The sequence below is a fragment of the Ambystoma mexicanum genome, chromosome 3p (genome assembly GCF_040938575.1).
Source record: "Ambystoma mexicanum isolate Mex_15411 chromosome 3p, UKY_AmexF1_1, whole genome shotgun sequence".
NCBI classification, from domain to species: Eukaryota; Metazoa; Chordata; class Amphibia; order Caudata; family Ambystomatidae; genus Ambystoma; species Ambystoma mexicanum.
The window spans coordinates 52,110,117-52,136,319 of NC_090925.1; the positions used below are offsets into that span (position 1 = coordinate 52,110,117).

At 48.7% G+C, this 26,203-nt stretch overlaps 1 protein-coding gene across 1 annotated transcript in view; it reads right to left on the reverse strand.

Moving 5' to 3' along the window:
* LOC138579723 (olfactory receptor 5AR1-like) overlaps window positions 1-20,935 on the reverse strand; it is a 47,360-nt gene extending 26,425 nt beyond the window's left edge. Inside the window, exon 1 of the mRNA XM_069649962.1 lies at window positions 20,033-20,935. Coding sequence (XP_069506063.1) covers window positions 20,033-20,935 — 903 coding nt within the window. The remainder of the gene's footprint in view (window positions 1-20,032) is intronic.
* Between the last annotated feature and the right edge of the window lie 5,268 nt (window positions 20,936-26,203).

Sequence of the window (26,203 nt, forward strand, 5' to 3'; positions counted from 1 at the left end):
AACTCAGGTCGCACTCTGGAGTGATTGGCCCAGGTGGTGAGCCTTCCCGCTCACCACTTAGCATGTGTTGATTGACAAGCTAGGCTGAATGAATGGGGGACGTCTGCATAAAAGCAGGGCTTTTGGGACTGGATCTTCAGAAAGTTGCCACTGGACCTAAAGAATCCAACGAGGGTAACGCTGAGCCGACCTGCACGACGACGCCTCCGGTGGAGCCCTGCGGAACCGTCTCACAATCTCCCGACGACAGAAGAGATCTCCCTGCCGGAGAGGCTCTTTCCCTGGCTGGTGGGAACAACCAGTCTTCTTCTTTGTGCTTTTTGATCGCCCAGGACGCAGTGGTCGAATTGCCCGTGCAGAGCACCCGGAAACCGGATAGCCACTACTCCTGCATCGTGATCGAAAGGTGGTGCCTTGTGACGAAGCACTCCGCGGCTGGCTTCTTCCCTGGTGGTGCACCGGACATCTTCTCTTCGACGACGAGAGCATCTCTTCTCTTGGCCAAGACCCGTCGTGCATCCACCACCAGGAACAACTGCCCCCGCCGGAGCTGTCTTCCACAACAAGGTACCGTAACCGCCTGGCTTCCCTTTTCGATCGGTTCGTGTGAGGTATCTGATTCCTCTCCGTTCCTTTGGGTTGCCTCCAAGCTTTATTCACTCTTTGTTCTGAACTGGTTCAACCTGTCTCTAACCAAATTTGCTAACTAAGACTTGAACGCATCATCCGTAGAGACTTTCCAGGACATCGTGCCTTGCCTCTCACCGAGTGGGCCTGGCCGCCGAACTGTATGATCTAGTGTGATTAATGCTTTCCTGCCTTGCATTTTTACCCGCTTCAGTACGAACCGTGTTGACTTCATTACCTGCCTATCTCTTCTCTCCCTTCCTCACTAAATATTCGAGTGTCATCTGGGTTAAGGTATACACCTCTGTCTGAAAATAAGTGGTGCCGTAGAACCTAGAGTTGTCGATATTGTGTTTCGGGGGATTGAGCTTTATTCCATTCTGCAGAGTAATTGTATTTTGATTTGTTTGCCGTGTTTCGCTTTAGTATTTTCCGTAGACGTTCTGTTATTAATAAATTACTATCTTTATACTAAAGCCTGGTTGCGTGTTTACTCGTTTTGCTGCGAAGAATTACCCTATCTTGTATACTCCCTATACTGACCAACTTTTCTTGAGAGAAGTCTGACTGCTCAGCCACAGCTACCAATTGAATCTGTGTGGTACAGACTGCTACCAAGTGGGTTCATCGCAACACCTGTAGTCCTAAATCTTTTGCAGTGGTCCCAGAGGGAGCTTCACAGGTTTCCGCCTAACACTGGTGTACAGCGGTGGGATTAGTATCGAGTATACAGTTTAGAGAGTTTTTCAACGCTGTAGGACGACTAACCACAAAAGCAACTTTCAAAAAACATGTCTACGATGGAAATTTACAGCCAAGAGTCTTTGTCGGATACAAATACTGAGAGTCTGCGAGCTCTCTGTAGACAAGAGAATCTTCCTGTAAAAGGCAAGAAGTTAGAACTGATAGAGAGATTGCTGGCGAACCAAAGTCTGGGTACTGGTTCAGAGGAACCAAACTCTCCAGCAACTGTAGATAACAGTAATGGTGTTGATCTGAATCGTAATTCTGATGATAGCGATGAAGAGGCTGACGAGGATGGCGAGGCTAACGAAACTGTCTCCCCCGTTCCTCTACCTGCCTTACCAACTGTGCCTACGGGGCCCATACCAGGTCCCACAAGTAATCCTGCTTATTTTGAACTTGAAAAAATGAAGCTCGAATTAGAATATAAACGGTTCTTGGCTCAATCTGAACGAAACCAAGAGCTCGAGTTCAGACAAATGAATGCCCAGGCTGAGCAGAAACAAGCTGAGTTAAGACTCAGAGAAATAGAGCTTAATCATGAGTTACAAATGAAAAAGTTGTCTATGGAAAATGCTTCTCTCTCCTCTGGTTCCTCTAGGAGCTCCAGTCCCAAAAGACCCCGGATGCCGAAGGAATTAGTGGGTATGTACGAACCGAGATTGGATGTGTTGGATTGGTTGAAACTGTTTGAATACAATCATGGGCTCCAGGACATCACTGGGAAGGCGTTGCTTCCCTGGTTGTTCTCTAGGCTTCCTCCTGTTGCGACTGATGTGGTAATGGAATTGGGGGAGGTGGATAAGACGGATTACGAAAGTGTGAAACTAGCTTTGATAGCTAGATTTGGGAAGACCCCTTCCCAGTATCTTAAGAGGTTTAGAACCCTCAAAAAGCATGATGGTACCCCTTGGGCTACCTGGGTGAGTGAAGGGTTGAAAAACTTAGAGGGATGGATTAAGGGTTACAAAGTTAACACTTACGAGGGTATGCGAAATCTTTTTATGTTGGAGTCGATTTATGATGCCTGTTCTCCTGAGCTCAGACAGCACTTGTCTGATTCGAAGGAATTAGATTCCAGGGCTCTAGCTAAGGCTGCTGACTTGTGGGTTGCCAACAGGGCTACTCACAAGGATTATGGGGCAACTCAGAAAAAGGACGAGGGAAAACAGCCTAAAAAAGACTCAAAGGAGAATTCGAATAACTCACATTCCAAAGAGGGCCCCAAACAAAACCAGAAGGGTAAGCCACCGGGAAAACCACAGCAGAATAGTGTGTCTTCTGGTGCCAAACCGGAAGGAGGTCAGAACAAGCCACCATTCCAGAAAGCATTCGGGAAATGCTTTGTTTGTGGCTCGACTGATCACGTGAAAGGAGATCCCAGATGTAAGGGTAAACCTTCAGGGGTCCAGCTTGTCTCCTTAGCCTTCGCTCCAGAGGAGGAAGTCCAAATGGCAAGTGGAAACTTTCTACTGCTAGCTGACGAACCCATTGGAGTCTCAGCCAGCGTTTCTTTAGTATCTCTGGGGTTGTGGGAACAACAGACTTTAGATGTCTATAATTCTATCCCCGATAATACTAAAGAGTATTATAAGGACAGTGTCCAGGTGAATGGTCAGGAGACGCCTGCCATTAGGGACACTGGGGCCAGCATAACTGTGGTGGATAAATCGTTTTTTCAGGCTGAGGATGTTGCTAAGGCACCCAAACGCCTCACCAAGTTAGCTGGAGGGCCTGTGCAGATGCTTCCCCAATTACCAGTTCTCATCCAGTGTAACGACATGACTGTAAAGATACCTGTCAGCATACAGAGTGAGGTACCAGGACGCGTACTGTTGGGTAACGATTTGAAAACTCTCGGAGTTGTATCGCATACTCCCAGACCTCCTAGTAAACGGTTACAGGAGCTAACCAGACCTGCAAGAGAGAGGACCCTGCGCGGTACTCTCGGGGAGATGATGAAGAAAGAAATCACTCCTGCTCCATTGGAAATGGCGGCCGCTATCTCTAGGAACACAGAAGTAAAAGGGAAACCTAAAACTTCTAAACCGAAACCAACAGCCCGCATTCCGATGCAGCCGACACGGACTTCCCCGCGGTTGTCCAACGTCACACCCGTAACTCCACCTCCAGCTGAGGCTGAGGGGGAAGTACAACCCTGTATGGTAGAATTAGACTCTGAAGAAGAGCTAATGGAAGGCCAGGAACTCATTGGAGATCTGGATCCTGTTGACCATCCTGAGCTGCAGTCGTTACTGGCAGAAGGTGGACCCAGCAGGGCAGACTTCAGTAAGGGACAGAGAGAATGTCCAACTCTGGAAGGTCTTCGCCGTCAGGCAGAAACTCAGGCTGAAGGGCAAGAGCCTGGGAAACATAGGTTGCACTGGGAAGATGGCCTCTTCTATAGTGAACCGACCGAGTCTGCACCTGGAGACTACAAACGCCTTGTAGTACCCCAAGAGAACAGACCACAGTTCTTGCAGTTAGCCCACGAGATCCCTTTGGCTGGTCACTTGAGTTTCAAGAAGACTAAGGAAAGGCTCTCGCTCTACTTCTATTGGCCAAAGATGGGGGCCGAAGTAGAAAAACACTGCAGAAGCTGCCATACCTGCCAAATCTCTGGTAAGGTTGGGTCCAAGAATGTGGCACCGTTAGTGCCTCTTCCCGTTGTGGGAGTCCCATTTGAGAGAGTAGGGATTGATATCGTTGGTCCCCTTGATCCTCCAACCTCCTCAGGCAACAGGTTTATACTTGTTGTAGTAGACCATGCTACTAGGTATCCTGAGGCAATTCCTATGAGGACTGTTACAGCTCCGGCTGTGGCTAAGGCCCTCCTTGGTATTTTTACTAGGGTCGGATTTCCTAAGGAAGTTATCTCCGACAGGGGGTCAAATTTTATGTCCCACTACATGAAAGCCATGTGGAAAACCTGCGGGGTAACTTACAAGTTCTCAACGGCTTACCACCCACAAACCAATGGGTTGGTAGAACGGTTCAACTGAACCATGAAGAGCATGATAGGTGCTCTAGAAGAACCCCTTAAGCGTAAGTGGGACCTTCTATTGCCATGTCTTCTTTTTGCTTATAGAGAAGTCCCTCAGGAGGGAGTAGGCTACTCTCCCTTCGAACTGCTCTATGGTCATCCCGTCAGAGGTCCATTGGCCCTGATTAAGGAGGGGTTGGAGAGTGCTCCTTCCCCCAAGCCAGTCAGAGTGACTGACTACGTGATAGGTCTCCGGAGGAGAATGTCGCACCTGATGACAGAAGCAAGCGATAACTTGAAAGCTGGACAAGCATTGGTCAAGCACTGGCACGATCAAAAGGCTAACATGGTTGAGTTCGCTCAAAACCAGCTGGTTCTTGTTATGATCCCCACAAGGCAGAGGGCCTTGCAAGATAAATGGATGGGACCCTACCGAGTAGTGGGTAAGCTCGGCGAGGTTAACTATCTGGTGGACTTGGGCAACCCCAAGGAGGCTCCGACAGTCTTTCACACCAACCGACTTAAAGCGTATGTCTCACGACCTGATGTAGGAGCGTTGCTTCTAGCGTCGGCCGAGGAAGAAGAAGAGAGTGAAGCTCTTCCGGATCTCCTCAGAGGCTTACCTTTAGATGAAAATATTGAAGGAGTAAATCTCTCCTCCAATCTGACACCCGAGCAACAAGAAGAGTGCAAGTCTATGTTGAATCAGTTTGCCTCTCTGTTCTCGCTCTCACCAGGCTTGACCCCTTGGGGCCAGCACGAGATACTCACTGGTGACTGTCTGCCTGTCAAAAGCAGAGGATATCGCATGTCAGAAAATGTAAGAACCCACATCAAAGGTGAGGTCAGCAAGATGCTTGATCTCGGGGTAATAGAGCCCTCTACTAGTCCATGGTCTAGCCCAGTTGTGTTAGCACCAAAGGCCGGATCTAAAGAACTTAGATTCTTCGTGGATTATAGAGCTCTTAACGCAGTCACCACGACTGATGCCCACCCTTTGCCAAGAACAGATGAGTTGGTGGATAAACTTGGCGCCGCCAAGTTCCTCAGCACATTTGACTTGATGTCAGGCTATTGGCAAATAGCCCTGACCGACCATGCCAAGGAGAAAACTGCATTTTCTACCCCCGTTGGTTTATACCAGTTTACGGTAATGCCTTTCGGACTAAAAAATGCACCTGCTACGTTTCAACGGATGGTAAACCAGGTTCTAACCGGGATGGAGGACTTCTGCATGGCATACTTGGATGACATAGCAGTGTTCAGCAATTCCTGGGACGAACATGTAACCCACCTGAGAGATGTTTTGCAGGCTCTTGGATGAGCCAATCTGACCATAAAGGCGAGTAAATGCCAAATTGGACAGAGTAAGGTAGTCTACCTTGGGCATGAGGTAGGCGGTGGAGAAATAAGGCCTTTGCTCAGTAAGATTGAAGCTGTGCAAAATTGGACAACACCGACTACTCAGACTCAGGTGAGAGCCTTCCTAGGCCTCACCGGGTATTACAGGAATTTCATAGAGAACTATGGGACCATAGCTTCTCCACTGAATGTCATCTCCTCGCCCAAATTCCCTAAAAAGGTTAAATGGAACGAGGAGTGCAATCAGGCTTTTGAAAACCTGAAACAGGCTCTTTGCCAAGCCCCAGTACTCAGAGCTCCTGATTACCGCCAACACTTCATTGTGCAGACAGACACTTCCAATGTAGGGATAGGTGCCGTACTCAGTCAACTGGATGGGAAAGGTAGGGAGCACCCCGTTTGCTACATCAGCCGCAAGCTGAAGGATCCTGAAACAAGGTGGGCAACAATCGAAAGAGAATGCTTTGCTATCGTGTGGGCTCTGAAGAAGTTTAGGCCGTACTTGTATGGTTCTACTTTTGTTATTCAGACTGACCACCAACCCTTGAGATGGTTAATGCAAATGAAAGGGGAAAACCCAAAACTACTGAGATGGTCGATCTGCCTGCAAGGGTTCGATTTCACTATTGAGCACAGGTCAGGGTGTCACCACCAAAATGCTGATGGTCTCTCTAGGATGTATATCATCGACTAGAGGTATGAGATTCATCCAGGAGTGGATTAAATCCTCCTGTCCCTTAGCCTGGGAGGGGCGAGTGTTAGGGAGAATTCTCTGTTTAGGCTGAATTTCCTAACCTAGTGAGTCCCCCAGCAGCTTTGCTGGATTTCTGGAGTTTGTTTTTTCCATCCTGCCAAGAGTGTGACCCTTTTCCTCTCACTCTTGGACATGTATGTGGGTAATTCCTTTGAAATGTCAATGTGTTCGATGGGCTATGGGGTCTTTTACTCCATAGGGTCTCATAAGTTTTTCTATGTGTGTCACTCCGCACCCTACGTGTCGTGACACGGGGGCGCCCTAGCAGGTCCCCCCACCATAGACTCCATACCCGGGGACTGACTACCGTCTCCCCGGGCATGTAAAGTCACCATTGGCTTTACTAGACCGAAATTTGCTAACAGAACTAGTACCAACCATCTTATTGTGGACGTGCTAGTAGGGATAATTCGATTACTCCTGGATCTGTTACTCGAGGGGGGCACTGTCCCGTCCCTCCTCGTCGAGTTCTGGCTGGTGGCAGTGGAAACTACTTGTTATGTTCGACCCCGAGCATAACCCTATGGGATCCATCCCATTGTTGAAGATTGATACTGTTTTTCGTTAATCTCCAACGTACCACCGATCTACTTATCTTAAATAAGTCTATCGAGTGGTATTTTCTGCCAGAACTCGGGTTGTAAAATGGCGTCTGTGTTTCGCTCTGTGACTCCTAAACCAAAGGTTGAGCCCTTTGTTCCACTTTTGGCGGGCCTCTGGACAGAGACCCTCCAAAGTGGCGCCATTCTGTCTGGGTTACCTCAGGGGTGTGGGAGGGGGTTTAGACACCCTGGACCGAGTTGCCTTGCCAACTCAGGTCGCACTCTGGAGTGATTGGCCCAGGTGGTGAGCCTTCCCGCTCACCACTTAGCATGTGTTGATTGACAAGCTAGGCTGAATGAATGGGGGACGTCTGCATAAAAGCAGGGCTTTTGGGACTGGATCTTCAGAAAGTCGCCACTGGACCTAAAGAATCCGACGAGGGTAACACTGAGCCGACCTGCACGACGACGCCGCCGGTGGAGCCCTGCGGAACCGTCTCACAATCTCCCGACGACAGAAGAGATCTCCCTGCCGGAGAGGCTCTTTCCCTGGCTGGTGGGAACAACCAGTCTTCTTCTTTGTGCTTTTTGATCGCCCAGGACGCAGTGGTCGAATTGCCCGTGCAGAGCACCCGGCAACCGGATAGCCACTACTCCTGCATCATGATCGAAAGGTGGTGCCTTGTGACGAAGCACTCCGTGGCTGGTTTCTTCCCTGGTGGTGCACCGGACATCTTCTCTTCGACGACGAGAGCATCTCTTCTCTTGGCCAAGACCCGTCGTGCATCCACCACCAGGAACAACTGCCCCCGCCGGAGCTGTCTTCCACAACAAGGTACCGTAACCGCCTGGCTTCCCTTTTCGATCGGTTCGTGTGAGGTATCTGATTCCTCTCCGTTCCGTTGGGTTGCCTCCAAGCTTTATTCACTCTTTGTTCTGAACTGGTTCAACCTGTCGCTAACCAAATTTGCTAACTAAGACTTGAACGCATCATCCGTAGAGACTTTCCAGGACATCGTGCCTTGCCTCTCACCGAGTGGGCCTGGCCGCCGAACTGTATGATCTAGTGTGATTAATGCCTTCCTGCCTTGCATTTTTACCCGCTTCAGTACGAACCGTGTTGACTTCATTACCTGCCTATCTCTTCTCTCCCTTCCTCACTAAATATTCGAGTGTCATCTGGGTTGAGGTATACACCTCTGTCTGAAAATAAGTGGTGCCGTAGAACCTAGAGTTGTCGATATTGTGTTTCGGGGGATTGAGCTTTATTCCATTCTGCAGAGTAATTGTATTTTGATTTGTTTGCCGTGTTTCGCTTTAGTATTTTCCGTAGACGTTCTGTTATTAATAAATAACTTACTATCTTTATACTAAAGCCTGGTTGCGTGTTTACTCGTTTTGCTGCGAAGAATTACCCTATCTTGTATACTCCCTATACTGACCAACTTTTCTTGAGAGAAGTCTGACTGCTTAGCCACAGCTACCAATTGAATCTGTGTGGTACAGACTGCTACCAAGTGGGTTCATCGCAACACCTGTAGTCCTAAATCTTTTGCAGTGGTTCCAGAGGGAGCTGCACAGGTTTCCGCCTAACACCCTGCACTGCTGGGGGGTGGGGGTGGTGTGAGACATGGGTGGGGGCCTGGTGGTGGGTGCCCCTGCACTGCTGGGGGGTGGGGGTGGTGGGAGACATGGGTGGGGCCTGCTGGCAGGTGCCCCACAGTGCTGGGGGGTGGGGGTGGTGGGGAACATGAGTTGGACATGGGTGGGGGCCTGCTGGCAGGTGCCCCACAGTGCTGGGGTGTGGGGGTGGTGGGGAACATGGTTGGACATGGGTGGGGGCCTGCTGGCAGGTGACCCACAGTGCTGGGGGTGGGGGTGGTGGGAGACATGGGTGGGGGCCTGTTGGCAGGTGCCCCACAGTGCTGGGGGGTGGGGGTGGTGGGGAACATGGTTGGACATGGGTGGGGGCCTGCTGGCAGGTGACCCTAAGTGCTGGGGGGTGGGGGTGGTGGGAGACATGGGTGGGGGCCTGGTGGAGGCTGCCCCTGGTGGCTGGGGGGTGGGGGTGGTGTGAGACATGGGTGGGGGCCTGGTGGAGGCTGCCCCTGCACTGCGGGGTGGTGGGGGTGGTGTGAGACATGGGTGGGGGCCTGGTGGAGGCTGCCCCTGCATTGCTGGGGGGTGGGGGTGGTGGGAGACATGGGTGGGGGCCTGGTGATGGCTGCCCCTGCACTGCTGGGGGGGTGGGGGTGTTGGGAGACATGGGTGGGGGCCTGGTGGAGGCTGCCCCTGGTGGCTGGGGGGTGGGGATGATGGGAGACATGGGTGGGGGCCTGGTGGAGGCTGCCCCTGGTGACTGGGGGGGGTGGGGGTGGTGGGAGACATGGGTGGGGGCCTGGTGGAGGCTTCCCCTGGTGGCTGGGGGATGGGGGTGGTGGTAGACATGGGTGGGGGCCTGGTGGAGGCTGCCCCTGGTGACTGGGGGGGTGGGGATGGTGGGAGACATGGGTGGGGGCCTGGTGGAGGCTGCCCCTGGTGACTGGGGGGTGGGGGTGGTGGGGAACATGAGTTGGACATGGGTAGCGGCCTGCTGGCAGGTGCCCCTGGTGACTGGGGGGTGAGGGTGGTGTGAGACATGGGTGGGGGCCTGGTGGAGGCTGCCCCTGCACTGCTGGGGGGTGGGGGTGGTGGGGAACATGAGTTGGACATGGGTGGGGGCCTTCTGGCAGGTGCCCCACAGTGCTGGGGCGTGGGGGTGGTGGGGAACATGAGTTGGACATGGGTGGGGGCCTGCTGGCAGGTGCCTCTGGTGACTGGGGGGTGGGGGTGGTGGGAGACATGAGTGGGGGCCTGGTGGATGCTGCCCCTGGTGGCTGGGGGATGGGGGTGGTGGTAGACATGGGTGGGGGCCTGGTGGAGGCTGCCCCTGGTGACTGGGGGGGTGGGGGTGGTGGGAGACATGGGTGGGGGCCTGGTGGAGGCTGCCCCTGGTGACTGGGGGGGTGGGGGTGGTGGGAGACATGGGTGGGGGCCTGGTGGAGGCTGCCCCTGCACTGCTGGGGGGTGGGGGTGGTGGGAGACATGGGTGGGGGCCTGGTGGTGGCTGCCCCTGCACTGCTGGGGGGTGGGGTGGTGAGAGACATGGGTGGGGGCCTGGTGGAGGCTGCCCCTGGTGGCTGCGGGGTGGGGGTGGTGGGGAACATGAGTTGGACATGGGTGGGGGCCTGCTGGCAGGTGCCCCACAGTGCTGGGGGGTGGGGGTGGTGGGGAACATGAGTTGGACATGGGTGGGGGCCTGCTGGCAGGTGCCCCTGGTGACTGGGGGGTGGGGGTGGTGTGAGACATGGGTGGGGGCCTGGTGGAGGCTGCCCCTGCACTGCTGGGGGGTGGGGGTGGTGGGGAACATGAGTTGGACATGGGTGGGGGCCTGCTGGCAGGTGCCCCACAGTGGTGGGGGGTGGGGGTGGTGTGAGACATGGGTGGGGGCCTGGCGGAGGCTGCCCCTGCACTGCCGGGGGGTGGGGGTGGTGTGAGACATGGGTGGGGGCCTGGTGGAGGCTGCCCCTGGTGGCTGGGGGGTGGGGGTGGTGGTAGACATGGGTGGGGGCCTGGTGGAGGCTGGCCCTGGTGGCTGGGGGGTGGGGGTGGTGGGAGACATGGGTGGGGGCCTGGTGGAGGCTGCCCCTGCACTGCTGGGGGGTGGGGGTGGTGGGACACATGGGTGGGGGCCTGGTGGTGGGTGCCCCTGCACTGCTGGGGGGTGGGGGTGGTGGGAGACATGGGTGGGGGCCTGGTGGAGGCTGCCCCTGCACTGCTGGGGGGTGGGGGTGGTGGGAGACATGGGTGGGGGCCTGGTGGTGGGTGCCCCTGCACTGCTAGGGGGTGGGGGTGGTGGGAGACATGGGTGGGGGCCTGGTGGAGGCTGCCCCTGGTGACTGGGGGGTGGGGGTGGTGGGAGACATGGGTGGGGGCCTGGTGGAGGCTGTCCCTGGTGGCTGGGGGGTGGGGGTGGTGGGAGACATGGGTGGGGCCTGCTGGCAGGTGCCCCACAGTGCTGGGGGGTGGGGGTGGTGGGGAACATGAGTAGGACATGGGTGGGGGCCTGCTGGCAGGTGCCCCACACTGCTGGGGGGTGGGGGTGGTGTGAGACATGGGTGGGGGCCTGGTGGAGGCTGCCCCTGCACTGCTGGGGGGTGGGGGTGGTGTGAGACATGGGTGGGGGCCTGGTGGTGGGTGCCCCTGCACTGCTGGGGGGTGGGGGTGGTGGGAGACATGGGTGGGGCCTGCTGGCTGGTGCCCCACAGTGCTGGGGGGTGGGGGGGGTGGGGAACATGAGTTGGACATGGGTGGGGGCCTGCTGGCAGGTGCCCCACAGTGCTGGGGGGTGGGGGTGGTGGGGAACATGGTTGGACATGGGTGGGGGCCTGCTGGCAGGTGACCCACAGTGCTGGGGGGTGGGGGTGGTGGGAGACATGGTTGGGGGCCTGGTGGAGGCTGCCCCTGGTGGCTGGGGGGTGGGAGTGGTGTGAGACATGGGTGGGGGCCTGGTGGAGGCTGCCCCTGCACTGCTGGGGGGTGGGGGTGGTGTGAGACATGGGTGGGGGCCTGGTGGAGGCTGCCCCTGCACTGCTGGGGGGTGGGGGGGTGGGGGTGGTGGGAGACATGGGTGGGGGCCTGGTGGAGGCTGCCCCTGGTGACTGGGGGGGTGGGGGTGGTGGGAGACATGGGTGGGGGCCTGGTGGAGGGTGCCCCTGGTGGCTGGGGGTGCAGGGGGACATGCGTTGGTGGGCAGTAGTGCAAGTTGACATGTGGGTTGGCTGGTGGGCATGGCCATGGTGGATGGGGTGCCTGCATGACATGTGCTGGGTAGGCCCCTGTGGTGTGAGCCACCTGCAGGGGCCGTGGAGGGTGTAGAGGGAACACCTGGGAGGACCCACACGTGCAATTCACGTGTGCTGTTCCCCGCGCACCCCTGTAATACACGTACCCTGATGATATCACGTGTGGAACTTCCCGCGCACCCCTGTAATACACGTACCCTGATGGAATTGCGTGTGGAACTTCCCGCGCACCCCTGGAATACACATACCCTGCTGATGTTGCGTGGGATACTTCCCCCACACCCTGAAATACATGTACCCTGATGAGATTGTGTGTGTGACTTCCCGCGCACCCCAGAAATACACGTACCCCGCTCAATCGCGTGTGTAATTTCCCGCGCACCCCCAAAATACACGTACCCCGCTCAATCGCATGTATAACTACCCGCGCACCCCCAATATACACGTACCCCGCTCAATCGCGTGTGTAACTTCCCGCGCACCCCCGAAATACACGTACCCCGCTCAATCGCGTGTGTCACTTCCCGCGCGCCCCCGAAATACACGTACCCCGCTCGATCGCTTGTGTTGCTTCCCGCGCACCCCCGCAATACACGTGCCCCGCTCGCACAGGCCCAATTGCTGTATGTTGCCACTTTTGTGATGCGCTGGGACTCTACCGCCTGCCTTCGTGTGGCGGACGTGTTTCAGCTTGTGCGTGTCTTTGGCTGTGCGTGGCTTTGCCCTATTCGATTCCATGAATACGTGTGGTTCGAGTGCGTGTGGGCGTTCCGTCTGCTTCCCTGCAGTACATCCCCAGTTATGCCCTTATTTTCGCGCGTTGTTCCCCATTCCGCCCGTTACGCCCCGTGTCCCGCCCACTTTCTGGTGTATGCGCCGAGGTTGTGTGCTTTCACTGTGCGCGTCGCGCACGCCTTTCGGGATGTTGCAGTGACTTGTGCGCCATGCACGGGTTTGGCGCACATCCCGAGTTGAACACGCGCAGGGACTTCCATGAATCGCATGCGTGCGCGTGCGCCTGTTTCTTTGCGTTGCGCCTGCTTGTGCCTGCTTGCGACTGCTTGCACAACGATTTTCGGCGCACGTTTGTTCCATGAATCGGCCCCCAAATGTCTACTTTTCTACGGAGGACCACTTCTATGGACAAAGACACCCATGGAAGCTAACCGCCCCCTCACTCCTCCTTTGACTTATATTCAGGTTCACCCTAGACAAATCTATTATATCATGAATTAAATAAATTGGCCATTGACTGTCTTTACCTCCATCCATCTATAATGAATTATTTGGCCCGTCTTCCGCTGCACGGCTTACCTATAGCTTTGGGTATATAACACTGCAAAATCCTGTCTCCAAAGTCTGATCTCCTAATCTTAATTCCAAGGTTTAAATGTAACAATGTACACATTTACAGGAATACATTTTCAGTTTACTTTATAAAAACTATCACCCACATTTAAAAATGGGTGGAGCATAAAATCGAGGCATAAATGCAAGGCATATTGCTTTTATGCCTTCATTAATACTCCAGCCCAACCTCCAGCAGTGATGGGGTGCTGGAGGGGCATGGAGCAGAGATTTGTTTTTATATAGCGCTTTTCACCAAAAGCGATTGTACAAAAATAAGAATGATACAATCAAAGTGAACAATAGATTCCAGGTAAATCAGAACAGAAGAGGGCAGAGAAGACATAGGGCCTCATTACGACTTTGGCGGCAGCCATGCCGCTATTGGCAGCATGGCTGCTGCCGAAATCGGGTCCGGGTTCCCAGAATGGGGAATTACCGGGCCATTCTGAGTTCGGAGGGCCCGGTAATTCCTCCCTCCAGGAACCCATGCCCGGACCTTCCCCATTCCCATCTGAGTCTCCATAGGGCTCAATGGCAGAGGGTGAAAACAATGGGCCGTTTATGAGCGGCCCATTGTTTGCTCCCTCTTCCCCTCACGGGACCCGGTAAGGACGTCTGGTATTACTTACCGGGTCCCGCGACGGGAGCTTGTAATGAGGTGGAACGGGTTTAACGGGTCCGCATCCTTTAGCGGAGCCCGTTAGCCCGTTCCGCCTCAGTCGTAATGAGGCCCATAGTCTAATAGTTGGAAAGAGAGGATAGAAGATGGGTTATAAGATTGGTATGAAAGATATGGAGAAAAGAGGAAGAACAAATGGATAGAGGGAGAGCGTTACAATGTTTGGGAGCAAGAAGTGCAAAGGAACGGAAACCAAAAGGAGGCATCAGGGCGTTTAGGATCAAAGAGAAATAACAAATTCTGGGAACGGGGAGGAGAATAAAATGAGAATGAGACAAGTTAAGATAGGTAAAGAGTAGCAACAACATGGATACACTTAAAGACAATGGAGAGAAAATGATCAAATGGAAGAGATTCGAATGGAAGAGGAGAAATGGAGAGTAGCAAAGGTGTGATAGGGGATCGGGAAGAAAGATATAAGAGGAGACGAACAGAGGAGGTATAGACAGAGCGAAGAGGGAGAAGATAAGAGGCTGGAAGACCAAGGAGAAGAGCTGATTAATAATCAATACAAGTAAAAACTAGACAGGAAAGAAGAAGTTTGGTGGCATGAAAAGAGAGATAGGGTCGAGCTCAGCGGTTGTTAAAAAGAACATAGCTACAGATCGGGCAGTACATGGGGTCAACGATTACACCCAGATTCTAAGCTGAGAAGGAGAAGGGAATGTAAGAAGGGAGGAAGGAAAGGGAGGGGGGAGGAATAGTGGGAGGAATCGTAGTAGAAGGAAATAACAGAGCCTCTGTTTTTGAAGGATTGAGGTGAAGAAAATGTCAAGACGTGCAATTTTGAAGTGCCGAGAGGGAGTTAGAGAAAGTAGAATGTACGGTGTCACTAAAAGAAGAAAAATAACAGAGAGGGGGTTGTGTAAAGTTAGATGAGCAGGTGGCCAAGGACAGACCGTTGAGGTACTCTGTAAAGAAGAGGAGAGAAGGGAGAAGTTTGGCCAGCCCAGGTTATCGAGTAAGAACAGTGAGAATAATAAGAGTCAAACCATTTAAGAACAGAGCCAGACAGACCAGGAGTGGAAAGGAAGGAAATGAGAAGAGAGTGATCAACGGTATCAGACGTCACAGATAAGTCAAGAAGGATAAGAATAGAAGAGCATTTAGATACGATCTCCAGCATGCGCTCCTCCTCCTTTCTTCAGTGCATTTAAGTGCATTTCTTTGTGCACCCCCACTGGATTTTCATGCAGGCATCCAACAAATGGATTCCTATGGCCTCTGACTCGGTTTTGCACCTGGTCAAGACCTAGGAGACTCCGATAAAATTAATAGTTAAATCCACCTGCAAAGCACCATTTACGAAATAGAGAGGAAAATGAAAAAAGTTGCCTCGCTTTTTCTCTTTCCTTCCGCCCTCTCTGCCTTGTGTATGTGATAAATTCATTGCAAGGAAGCCCACAAGAACTAAATGCAAAAGTAGGTGGCCCCACTGTGAAGAATTGCCACCTGGCAAGTGTGTGAAAGGCCTGGCTTTCATGATTTGTATTAATTAATAAAATGATGCGAGTAATTTCATCTAAGAAAGGGTGACCTTGTAATCAGATCTCCCTTTCATATGCGCCATACAAAAGCATAGAACGTACCAGTGCCTTGGCTCATCAGTCTCCGACACGCCAGTGCCGCAGTGCAGGTTCATAGGTCACAGGTGCCCTGTTTGACAGCTGCTGTGACAGTCAAGTGCTGCAGGGCAGAGGCTGCATTTAAGTCTGCACCTATGTGCCAACACCACATAATCATGAGAGTTGCTATACTGGTGGCACCATTAAATATAAGCCATAGCTGAGTTTATGACATGGTGGCTCGTATTTCTCATAATTATTAAAGCCACATCAGATTGGTTTCATATATGGGTCAACAATGTGAGCCCAGGCCAGTTGTGCACAGGCTGTTTGTATTCCTCTAAACAGGCTGTCCCTACTGCACCCAGCAGGACTGTAACTCTAGGGGCTGCTTCTCTTTGATCCTTTGTGAGATCAGGTCACACTCCGAGACAGCATCACAGCAAGAGTAGTGTGGGGAAACAGGAATCATGAGGCACGCCCTACACACAAGGACTAGCCTCAAACCAGGGTGTTGCATACCAAAGGCCCTTTGATGCTGTAAACAGGAGCAGGGTCAGACTTAGTGTAGACAGAGGGAGCTGTGAGATATTTTGTCTTATTGGGGTAAATTTGGGGTTTGGCCGCATTTTCTTACTGTAAAAATATTGGCAGTAATTTGGTGGTAAATTGTGTCTTGCATTTAGATTGGGTTCTGCCTCATATTATTTGAGTGACCATACTTTGTTAGCTTACATTGGTGGTAATTTTAGTGGTGTGTTATTTTACGGTATTTAGTGGTGAGCATGGTTTTCTCCCTTACACTATAACCCCATCATAAAACCAAACCTTACTTTCTATTATGATACTTCTTAGTTGTCTGTAGAGAGCCCCAGACCTATGCACTGTTGGGACCCAATAATTTTATTCAGAGCGCCACCTACAGTTTGTGGTTGGTATCACTGGCTTATCTACATCCAGCAATCTATGCACCCTTAGGTATCTCTGGCTCATGGACGTCCAGCAATCTATATATTATATCAGATTCCTTCCAATCAGCATGCAAGAAAGCTAGACACACACACACACACAAACCTTTTTTTTCTGTCACTAAATATTATTAGCTCCTTCTGGATTATTATTTTACCTGCAGTAGTAAATTGACAAATGCACTACTGAAGAGAAATGAACCTCCCCTGTACTGTATACTTTATATGTATATACATGAGTTCACAGATGCAAAAATGACACCAAAATCCCATTTGTTTTTAAATACATACAATTCACAATCATTAATTCTTCTTCATGAATACAGTTAATTCGTCATCTGCAATACAAAGAGAAAACAAAATAGAACAAGCAGATATTTTAAAATAAACATGCATTGAATTCCCTGCCGTTCTGCCCTATACTAAAGCTCAGTCATTCATGCGCCATTTGACAGTGTCCTTACGTGTACATATCTTACCAAACGTGTTTCTTTTAAGTTCCGAGCGTGACCTCACTACTTTGGCAAATGCAGGCCCAGTATCAGCTTGGACGGCTCCTGTAATCTTGTGTGTGTGTGGGGAGCGCCGGCGAGATATCTTCTCAAGCAAGCGCTCAGTGACCACTTGGACTTCCGTCTGTCTTCACAGCCCAGTCTCCACTAACTCCTCTCCACAAGTTTTACCATTAGCAAAACTCAGAGCCTTCCTACTTTATTTACGTGGCATGTCTGCAGACACTTTCTTCCAATCAGGTCGAAAGAATGTATTCTGCGCCAGCCTTAATTTTTAGAACAAAAAAGTCCTTGCTCTCTGAGCAACTGTTTAATTTATTTCCTGCTGCGCATGCTTTCAGCTCTCCACAAGCTAACACAAAAAGGAAGAAAAAAAAAATGCCATTGTGAATTTAAAATGCATTTCAGCAGTGCCACCAAAATATGTATTTCACCTCATTTTGCACATTAGACTACATTATAATCTTAAGAAAGTTAAAATTATTGTTTAGTAATGTTAATTAAGTTAGTCAGTTATATGATTAATGTGGTCTCATGTATAAAGCATCACAGGGAAAAAAAAAATGGGTGCACTTCATTCTCTGCAGTTTCACATTGGGCTTTGCTGTGTTATGAATTATGTACCGTGCATGCCACCAACAACATATTCACATTTATACTGGCAACACAAAAATATATGTATGTGCCATCTTACTGCTGGCAATCAAATGCCACTGTACTTTGTAATAAAAAGTATGCCATTACATTTTGGTAAAACGCTATATATATTGGTACATATTCCAGCACAGTTAGAAAAGTATTCCACCATTTTGTTTCTCCTTGTGCGTCCCTGTGCGTCTCTTTATTTCCTGTCCCCTCCTCTTACAGTAGCATAAAGCACGTTGGGTATCATGTCAGAAGGCAAAGTCCACTTGTCTTAAAGACAGGGATTGTCCCGTTTACAGCAAGCTTGCTTAAGTCCAATCACCTTTGGACTTTTGCCTATAAAATTGGGGCTCTATCTTTAATTCATCTCTGAACTTCAACACTTCAAGAGGAATTTGTTTGGACCCTGCTGGGAGAGCAGTCCCTTTCAGAGTCCTCCCATCTTTAGGTGAAGGCACCTGCTCCAAGGCAGAGACAAGCTCTGATCCCTAAACATCCTCCGAGCATATTGGAGGTGTTCCGCCACTGGAGTAAGAGCTGTCTCTCTGCCAGCTACACCAGTACCTCTCTGGACTTGAAGGACCGCTGCAGGTGTTTGCCAGCCTCCCCCATGTTAGGGAAAACAAGAGCAATGACCTGGTTTGTCCCTGGGCCTCTGAATTGGGACTCACAGCAACTGTAGAAGCAAAGCAGATGATCTCCTGCATTTCGACCGCATTCACGTGCTTTTAAACCAACGTAAGCCATGTTGCTGCTTTTGACACTTATTAAAACTCTTTCAGACCGCTGAGTCCTTGAATCAGTTTGCTGCTGCACTGTGCCAGTTGAGCAGGTCGTTACCCCAACTCTATCCAGAAGCTCACCATCACAGATGAATTCAAACTGCTGCGTCTTGACCAAGGACCTCGAGCCCCCAGCATCTTCATCTTCGACTTGTGATCCAACATTGAACTGTCCCTGGTGGCCCCTTCAACCTGACTTGACATCTGCTCCATGTCTGCATCACCATGACTTGTCAAATCTGACCCTGATTAGAACCGCTCGCACAGCACCAAGAAGCCTGGTTTCTAAGCTCTCGAACCACCACAAACAGAGAGAAGGTATCATAAACTCCTTACTGCCCCAGGGTCATTCTTTGAAAACTAGAGTTTCAAAGATTTTTGATATCCTTAATACCTGTTCTTGCACAGACAAGAACATAGCCTCTTAGAACCACTGTGGTTTATGATTGCCTTTCGGCCCGTTGTTACTACCAGGAGTGCTGCATCTTTCTATCTTTGGATATGCTGTGTTCTTTCCATAGGGGTCGGATTGTGTAATGTTTTTCTATTTTAGGTATTTTTGCATATGGTATGTTTAATTAAAGTATACATAATTGTATAGAACCTTGATTGGACACCCCTTTATTTTGGACTGTTGTGTGTTGCTGTTTGTGTTGCTACTGTTTCACATTCACACCCCTCTTCAGAGTATAGCCTGCCCTTGGCCCACTTACCACAAAGGGTGGTACATCTCTTGACTGTTTCTGCTTCACGTTTACAAATGGGGTCACTTTCGTTTAGTGGAGGTGTGAGGGCTGATTAGGCGGTTTAGCCACTACTCATATTTGTACTCCTGCCGGGCAAAAGTCATTTTATCACTGCATGCAATTTACACTTACAATCAAAGGAGAATGTGTGGGATTTTCATCCAGGTGTAAAACAGATGGATTCCGTTTGATTCCCGCTTGGTTATGCACCTGGTTTAGATCATGTGGATTCCATAGGAATCCATTTGTAAACACCTCCTGCAAATCGTATTTGCAGGCGGAATTTACTTTTTCACAAGATAGAGGGAAAATCAAAGAGTGAAAAGTGAGCTGTCTTGCTCATACTGTTTCCTTCTATCCTCCAGCTCGTGAAAATGTAAATGTACATGCAGGGGACCCCACAGAGTGTAACTGCTAACATAGGTGATCTGCTACATGAAATGCACGACTACGATCAAATTAGACTGTACAGCTCACTTAAAAGGGTCAGTTGTCACTGAGAATGGTGGAACTTTTTCAAAGTTTGAAAACATTTCCAAGTTTTATAACTTCCCTAGAAATGTTAGTTTGATGTGGAACTCTGTGCTATTTCTCTTTAAAACCAAGGGAATATGTTTCTGTTTAAATTGGCCGCAATAATATCTGCAATATATTTCATTTTTTGGTTCATCTGTCTGTGTCTGATTTTGTACTAACAGAACAGTTCAGAAAACTGAAATAGTTTCTTTTAATATGTACTAAGCAGAGGAATCCCTAAACATATTGAATACATTGTATGGAGGATTCCATAAGCATTATGATCTGTCAGTATGCATGAAATCTGTCAGCCCAGTAAGAATCAGACCATCAGGTTACACATGTATTCAGTGAACGGCGCTCCTGCAACCCCTATGTGAGACTTTCAATAGAACCTTTTGCCTCATCCTCACCAGGGCGCGTTTGACCTGTCTGTTCCTAAGACTGTAAATGATGGGGTTCAGCATTGGAATCACAGTGGAGTACAGCAAAGCTAGTACCTTGTCATTTTCCCGAGAACCCTTTGAGGTTGGTCCGATATAGGTGCAAATCAATATTCCACAGAATAAGCACACAATCGTAAGGTGGGAGGAACATGTAGAGAACGCCTTACGGCGACCTTCGTTAGAGTGGATTTGGATTATGGTTGATATGATATAAAAGTATGAGCTACATATTAAAGTAAAGGGGGAAAATGCACAGACCACCGCCTCTACATAAATCACTGTTTCAAGCATGCTGGTGTCCGAGCAAGAAAGCTTCATGAGGGGCTTCACCTCACACACCAAGTGATTGATCACATTGGAAAAGCAGAAGGAGAGGCCAGATAACAAGGCAGTCAGTGCTATTGAACTCAAAAAGCCGGCAGCCCATGAGATCGATGAAAGTAGAAAGCAGAGCCTCCTGGTCATTATGACGGTGTAATGCAAAGGCTTGCAGATCGCCACGTAGCGGTCAAATGCCATCATGGCAAGAATATAATACTCTGCGATTACAAAGGAGGAGAAGAAATAAAATTGTGTCATGCACCCAGCAAATGAAATGATCTTATGCTGCATTAAATGTATTTCCATTAGTTTGGGAAGTGAAACCGAAGTGTAACAGACATCAAAGAAGGACAAGTTGCAGAGTAAAATGTACATGGGGACATGCAGACGACAATCGATGTACACCAGTGTGATGATCAAAGTGTTCCCCAATAATGTTATCAGGTACATAAGTAAGAATAGAATGAATAAAGGAAGTTGCAGCGTTGGACGATCAGAAAAGCCCAAAAGGAGGAATTCTGTAAATGTGGACTGGTTCTGTCTTTCCATTTTGACAGTATTCAGGGACCTGTAGGTGTGAGAAAAGATCATATGAAATCAAAGGTCAAAACAAATTAAGAACATTGAAAAAGAAAACATTTGTATGTGGGCTATAATTTAAGCAATAATCACTGAATACCCAGAATGTGCCGGGTATTAATCAATAGGCCTGAGTGTAGCAAGGGCCTTGATGATAGGCCCAGGTCATTACCAATTGAGTAATTGACAGGTCAATAGCGATCCCACTAAACATGGGAGCTAATGGCCCTCATAATTTGAGACATAAGAAACACACTAAAGATGGCCGCCATGGAAATGCAAAGTTGGCATCAGTACAGAGCCTCTCTTCCTTTTCCATAGCAGAATCCACCTGTTGCTGGTAAAGGGGAATGACGAGGGGGCGCCTCCTTTGGTGAGTGGGCCCAGAGGGATTGGCAGGGTTTGGGAAGCAGCAGGAGCGCGCCCTGCTTTGAGGAAATAGGGGAAAAGTGGGAGCAGCTCATGGATTTCTCCGAGCCGATTCTTCAATCGTGAGATTCTTCCAATTGGTCACTGCACCTTCCCAGGGAGCTGATACATGATAGTAAACTATAAAGGATGCTTCTGTTTAATCTAACTGAAATGCTATTTATTAAAAGTAAGGTAATTAGTAAAGAACTCACAGAGAATGGGCATGTTCAAATAATGTGCATGTCTACACTCTACTTGATCAACTGGGGTCAGATGTACAAACCAACCACCTTGCAATGCAAAAATCTTGCTGATAGCAGCAACTATTGTTGCATGTTCAAATATAAACCATCAATGCATTGCTAATAATTGCACTGTTTGCAAATAGTAAACTCCCCATCCATCCTTATTTGAAGACCTTCCCACCCCTGCATGCCTTTGCAAACAGAGATGTCGGCTGTAACAATGTGTAGTGCAGACATTATGATTTCCTTTCATGATTCAAGCTAGCCCATGCAAACTTTCATGATTCAAGCTAGTCCATACAACAATGGCATGTCTTTCACTAAAATTTGTTTGAACTGTAGAGGAGCAGATGTATAAGTCTGCAGGAGATTCCACCCATCCCCCGACCTCCTTTGTATTGGTGACATGAGAAAATTAACTCATGACGTGCACGACGTCCTGAGATACTGATTGAAGACAATGTAGGGATCCTAGAGGACAAATTATGAACTAAAGAATCGAGTGAACTATCAACGTGGAAAAGAAGAAGATTACACGTTCACAAAGTGCTGCAGAAAACTGTGGATGGAACGTGAAGTGGTCGGACTAGAGGAGGAGTCGATACCGAAGGCCTCAACTCAATACTTACAGATGTAAGTAGACTAAGGGAAATGACAATATAAAGGTATGGGATTGTGAAATTTATGGGTAATGGGAAAGTTTGTGTAGATAAAAGAACGCCTAAGTAATCCTATTTTCTCAAACCGTGTATGGGTAATATAATTGGAGGCGAGCAGAGAATACCTCTTACTGCAAATAATTATAGGTAAAGTGAAGGTGATCACAACATTTATAAATGTGTATTGTGTTATTGTTTTAAGTGTTATTTGTTGTATGAAGTCTTGAGAGGTAGTAAATTGTGAAGGTTGGGAGTGACGTTGTTTTGAATTAAAGTGTAGTAAACGATTGGCGCCAATCAGAAAACAGATAGGTTGTTGAAACAAAAGAGGATTGAGTGGCGATTGATAGTGCACATATTTGCTGTTTTGAGATTAAAAGAGGTGAGCAATAAGCCTTGAGATAAATAGTGATTTATTAATGATCTGGTAAGTATTAACAGTCAATTGTGACTTATGGATGATACCCCTCTCATGCACCTTTGTAAACCTTTACCGAGACATGTGCCCAAGCTCAAACAGTACAGTGCAGAATGGGTAAAAGGCACAGCGGATAAAATGTTCAGGCCATGGCCACAAGGGGATAATTGTCATAAGCAGTATTGCAACACATGAGCACATATGTGCACGCTGCGTACACGGGATATATATCAGAGAAATGACTGGCAGCTTTAGAACTTTGGAACAGGCACCAAGAGAAGAAGGAAGACCCAGCACAGGAGGAGTGGCTGCTTAACCAGCATAAAGGTGAGGGCATTTAGCCCTCGGCTCCTCTTACTTTGTCCGAGATTAAGAGCATAGATAACGAAGCGATAGGAGTTTATCCTTTAAAGGAATTAAAAGCAGCAGTGGGGTATAGTAACCCAACATATGAACCGCCCTGCTTGTAGTAGTGATGACAATCCAGAAGAGAGCAAAAGGATGGAAGATGCCAGAAAGGCCGTATGAGATAAAGAAGTAAGATGCAAGAGATCAGAATATATTGACAGATATAGACAGAGAAATGAAGAGATGAAAAGGAGAAAAGGATAGGGCTGATGATGTAATGCTTGTACAGAATGAAATGATGGGAGGACAGATATTACTCAAGTTAGATGGGAAAAGCAATGAGGAGGTTAGGCAAAAGGATGATGAAGATGAACATGAAAAGAAGGATAGGGAATACGAAAAGAGATTTAGGGAGAATGAACAAGGGAGAAAAAGCAGGGAACAGCTGGAACATATATATAGAAGAACAAGAAAAAGCTGAAAAACAGGCAGAGGAACAAAGGAAGAAGAAAGAAAGAAAGAAAGAAAGAAAGAAAGAAAGAAAGAAAGAAAGAAAGAAAGAAAGAAAGAAAGAAAGAAAGAAAGAAAGAAAGAAAGAAAGAAAGAAAGAAAGAAAGAGGAAGAAGAGGCACAAAAAGTGAAGGAAAAAAGATTACAGAGAAGGAGAGAAGAAGAAGAACAAAGACAGGAAGTGAGAAGGGAAGAATGAAGGCAAGAAGAAGATGGGTCAAGAAGGGATGCAAGAAAGCCAAGGGAAATGGACGAAGAGATAAAACAGAATAGAAGGCAGCAAGATCTTGATGCCAGTCTTATTCTTAAAAAACTAATAAGACCAAGTGATGAAATATGGAGGCAATGGGACACAATAAGTGACGTTCTCCCGATGAGAAAAAAGAGTCAAGAAACACCAAAAGTAGACCAGGAAGACAAAAGATATGATGCAGAAAGTATTGGAGAAAGGATTGATAAAATTCATCAGAAAATAAGGCAGGACAGCGAGTATGGGACTCAAGGGAGCAGTAACCAGTCCCCGATACCTAAACCATGGGATGAGGAGGAAAACATGTTTAGTGATGAGTGGAGGTTGAGGTCTAGCAATGTCTGATGAGGAAAGAGAGTCAGGTCGTGAGATAGAGAGAGGGTATATGCGGCCCCCAGAAGTCAACAGATGGATAAAGAGGTAAGATGGTCAGATCTGGAACACCCCAAGTAAAGATCACCAGATCCTATACCATATTCTGAGCTTCCCCAAAGATGATTGTGTAGTGAGAGAGGAGAATCTCCACCTTAAATTAGTAGGTTAAGGTTGTTACCAGCACGAAGATGAATAGGGACGATTACCCCTGCATTAGGTAAACAAATAGTGGGATCCGACTATGGGATGGTGTTATCACAGTTCCCCTTGCTAAAGAAGGGGGAGAAAGACCGCAATATATTCCCTGGCCTCAGATAGATATGGATAACTTAAAATGCAAGCTCCCTAGTTTGACTTTGGGGGCTAGGAAATGGATATACGAATTAGACAAAATGACAGGAGGTGACACGCTAGCCATAGGGGACATAAAAGGTCTACTGGCAGCTATTCTTGGAGAGAGAGCTGATGACATTTGGAGACAAGCGGGATATGCAGATGTGACAACACAAAACACAGCGCATGATGGAGCACCAATTTAAAATTGCAGGGCAGATGTTTGGAGGGCTCTCAGGGTGCAGTATCCGGATACTTCAGATATGGGTGCAATTATGACACATAAAATGAAAGAAAATGAGGGCCCTTTTGCTTATATTCAGGATATTCAACAGAGATGGCAGCTTGAAATGCATGAACTGTGGGAAAAAAAAGTGGCACTATTTTATCCTATTTTGTGTCAGGGATTGCCAGAACAGGTACAGAGACAGATGAAAAAACAACTAGGGTTAGAAGAGAAGCCATGGACTGAGATACCTTTAACTATTGTCAGTTATTACAAGAGAAGAACAAAATGAAAGATAAGAACAGAAAGATTGAGAAAGCTAAGTGAGTTCAGAAGATATTGTCAAAGTTTGCTATAGAAGGGGCGGGTAGTATTGAAAAGAGTAGAAGGAGTAAGAACACAACAAATAATGGGTGTGTCACAGGTGAATAATGCACACCCAGTGTTTTAAAGTGGTTCTGAGTTTTGGCCATGAGGTAGAGGTGTAGGCCTTAGAGGAAGAGGAGGCAGATTTCAGAACATCCAAGGCAGATTGCAAAATGCCCAGAATGGAAGTCACAATACTCGATTAGGATATAATGGAGAGTTTGCCAGAAGGCCACCTCCAGGATGTTGGAATTGTGGAATGACAGGGCATATTGCCCGTGCATACAGAAGCCGAGGAAATGTGCAACAAAATGGACAACCTTAACCCTTAAGTGCCAGGCTATTATGCAAATCTATGCAAAAAGGACGAGCGTACCCGTCCTTGGCACTTAAGCGGTTAACAGGGTAGACAGCTTATCCACCACCATACAGCACGCAAACACGAGAGGGCTTTGCCCAGAATCACACATTTCATCAGACAGAGGCCCTGCAAACATAACAGGCACAACAGCAGGGTTCAATGCAAATGCACCCACCACCAGGGCAGTCATAATGGGCACCTATCCAAACACAACAGAATGTGAATATAGGGAAAATATTAACACATTGGATAGGGGGTATCACTGTGATAGGAGGAGACCCTTTCATGGGGATAGGGATGCAATCGTACCCTCAATAGGACAGCTCACAGGGTGACTTGATGTGTTCAGTACAATCAGTAACACCAGACCCCCAAGAGGAACCAAGGGTGGATTTGACGATACGTGGCAAATGCTTTTCTTTTCTTGTAGACAATGGGGTAACGCGCTCTTGTATATGGGAGGGAAAATATCCAATGTCAGATATTTTCATGAATGCTCAAGTGTTCTCTGAAGCTACAAATGTAGTTCCTTTTGCTGATAAATTACCTGTTTCTATAGGGAAAGTGACATGTCTGTCCACTTGCTATATTCACGACAGAAGCCAGTTAACATCTTGGGAAGAGATTTAATGCCGAAACTTAACATGATAATTTCATTCACTGACCAAGAGATAGTGTGCTCCACTCCAGGAATACACACTATTTAAACATAGGAGAGTTTACAGTGGTGTTTACA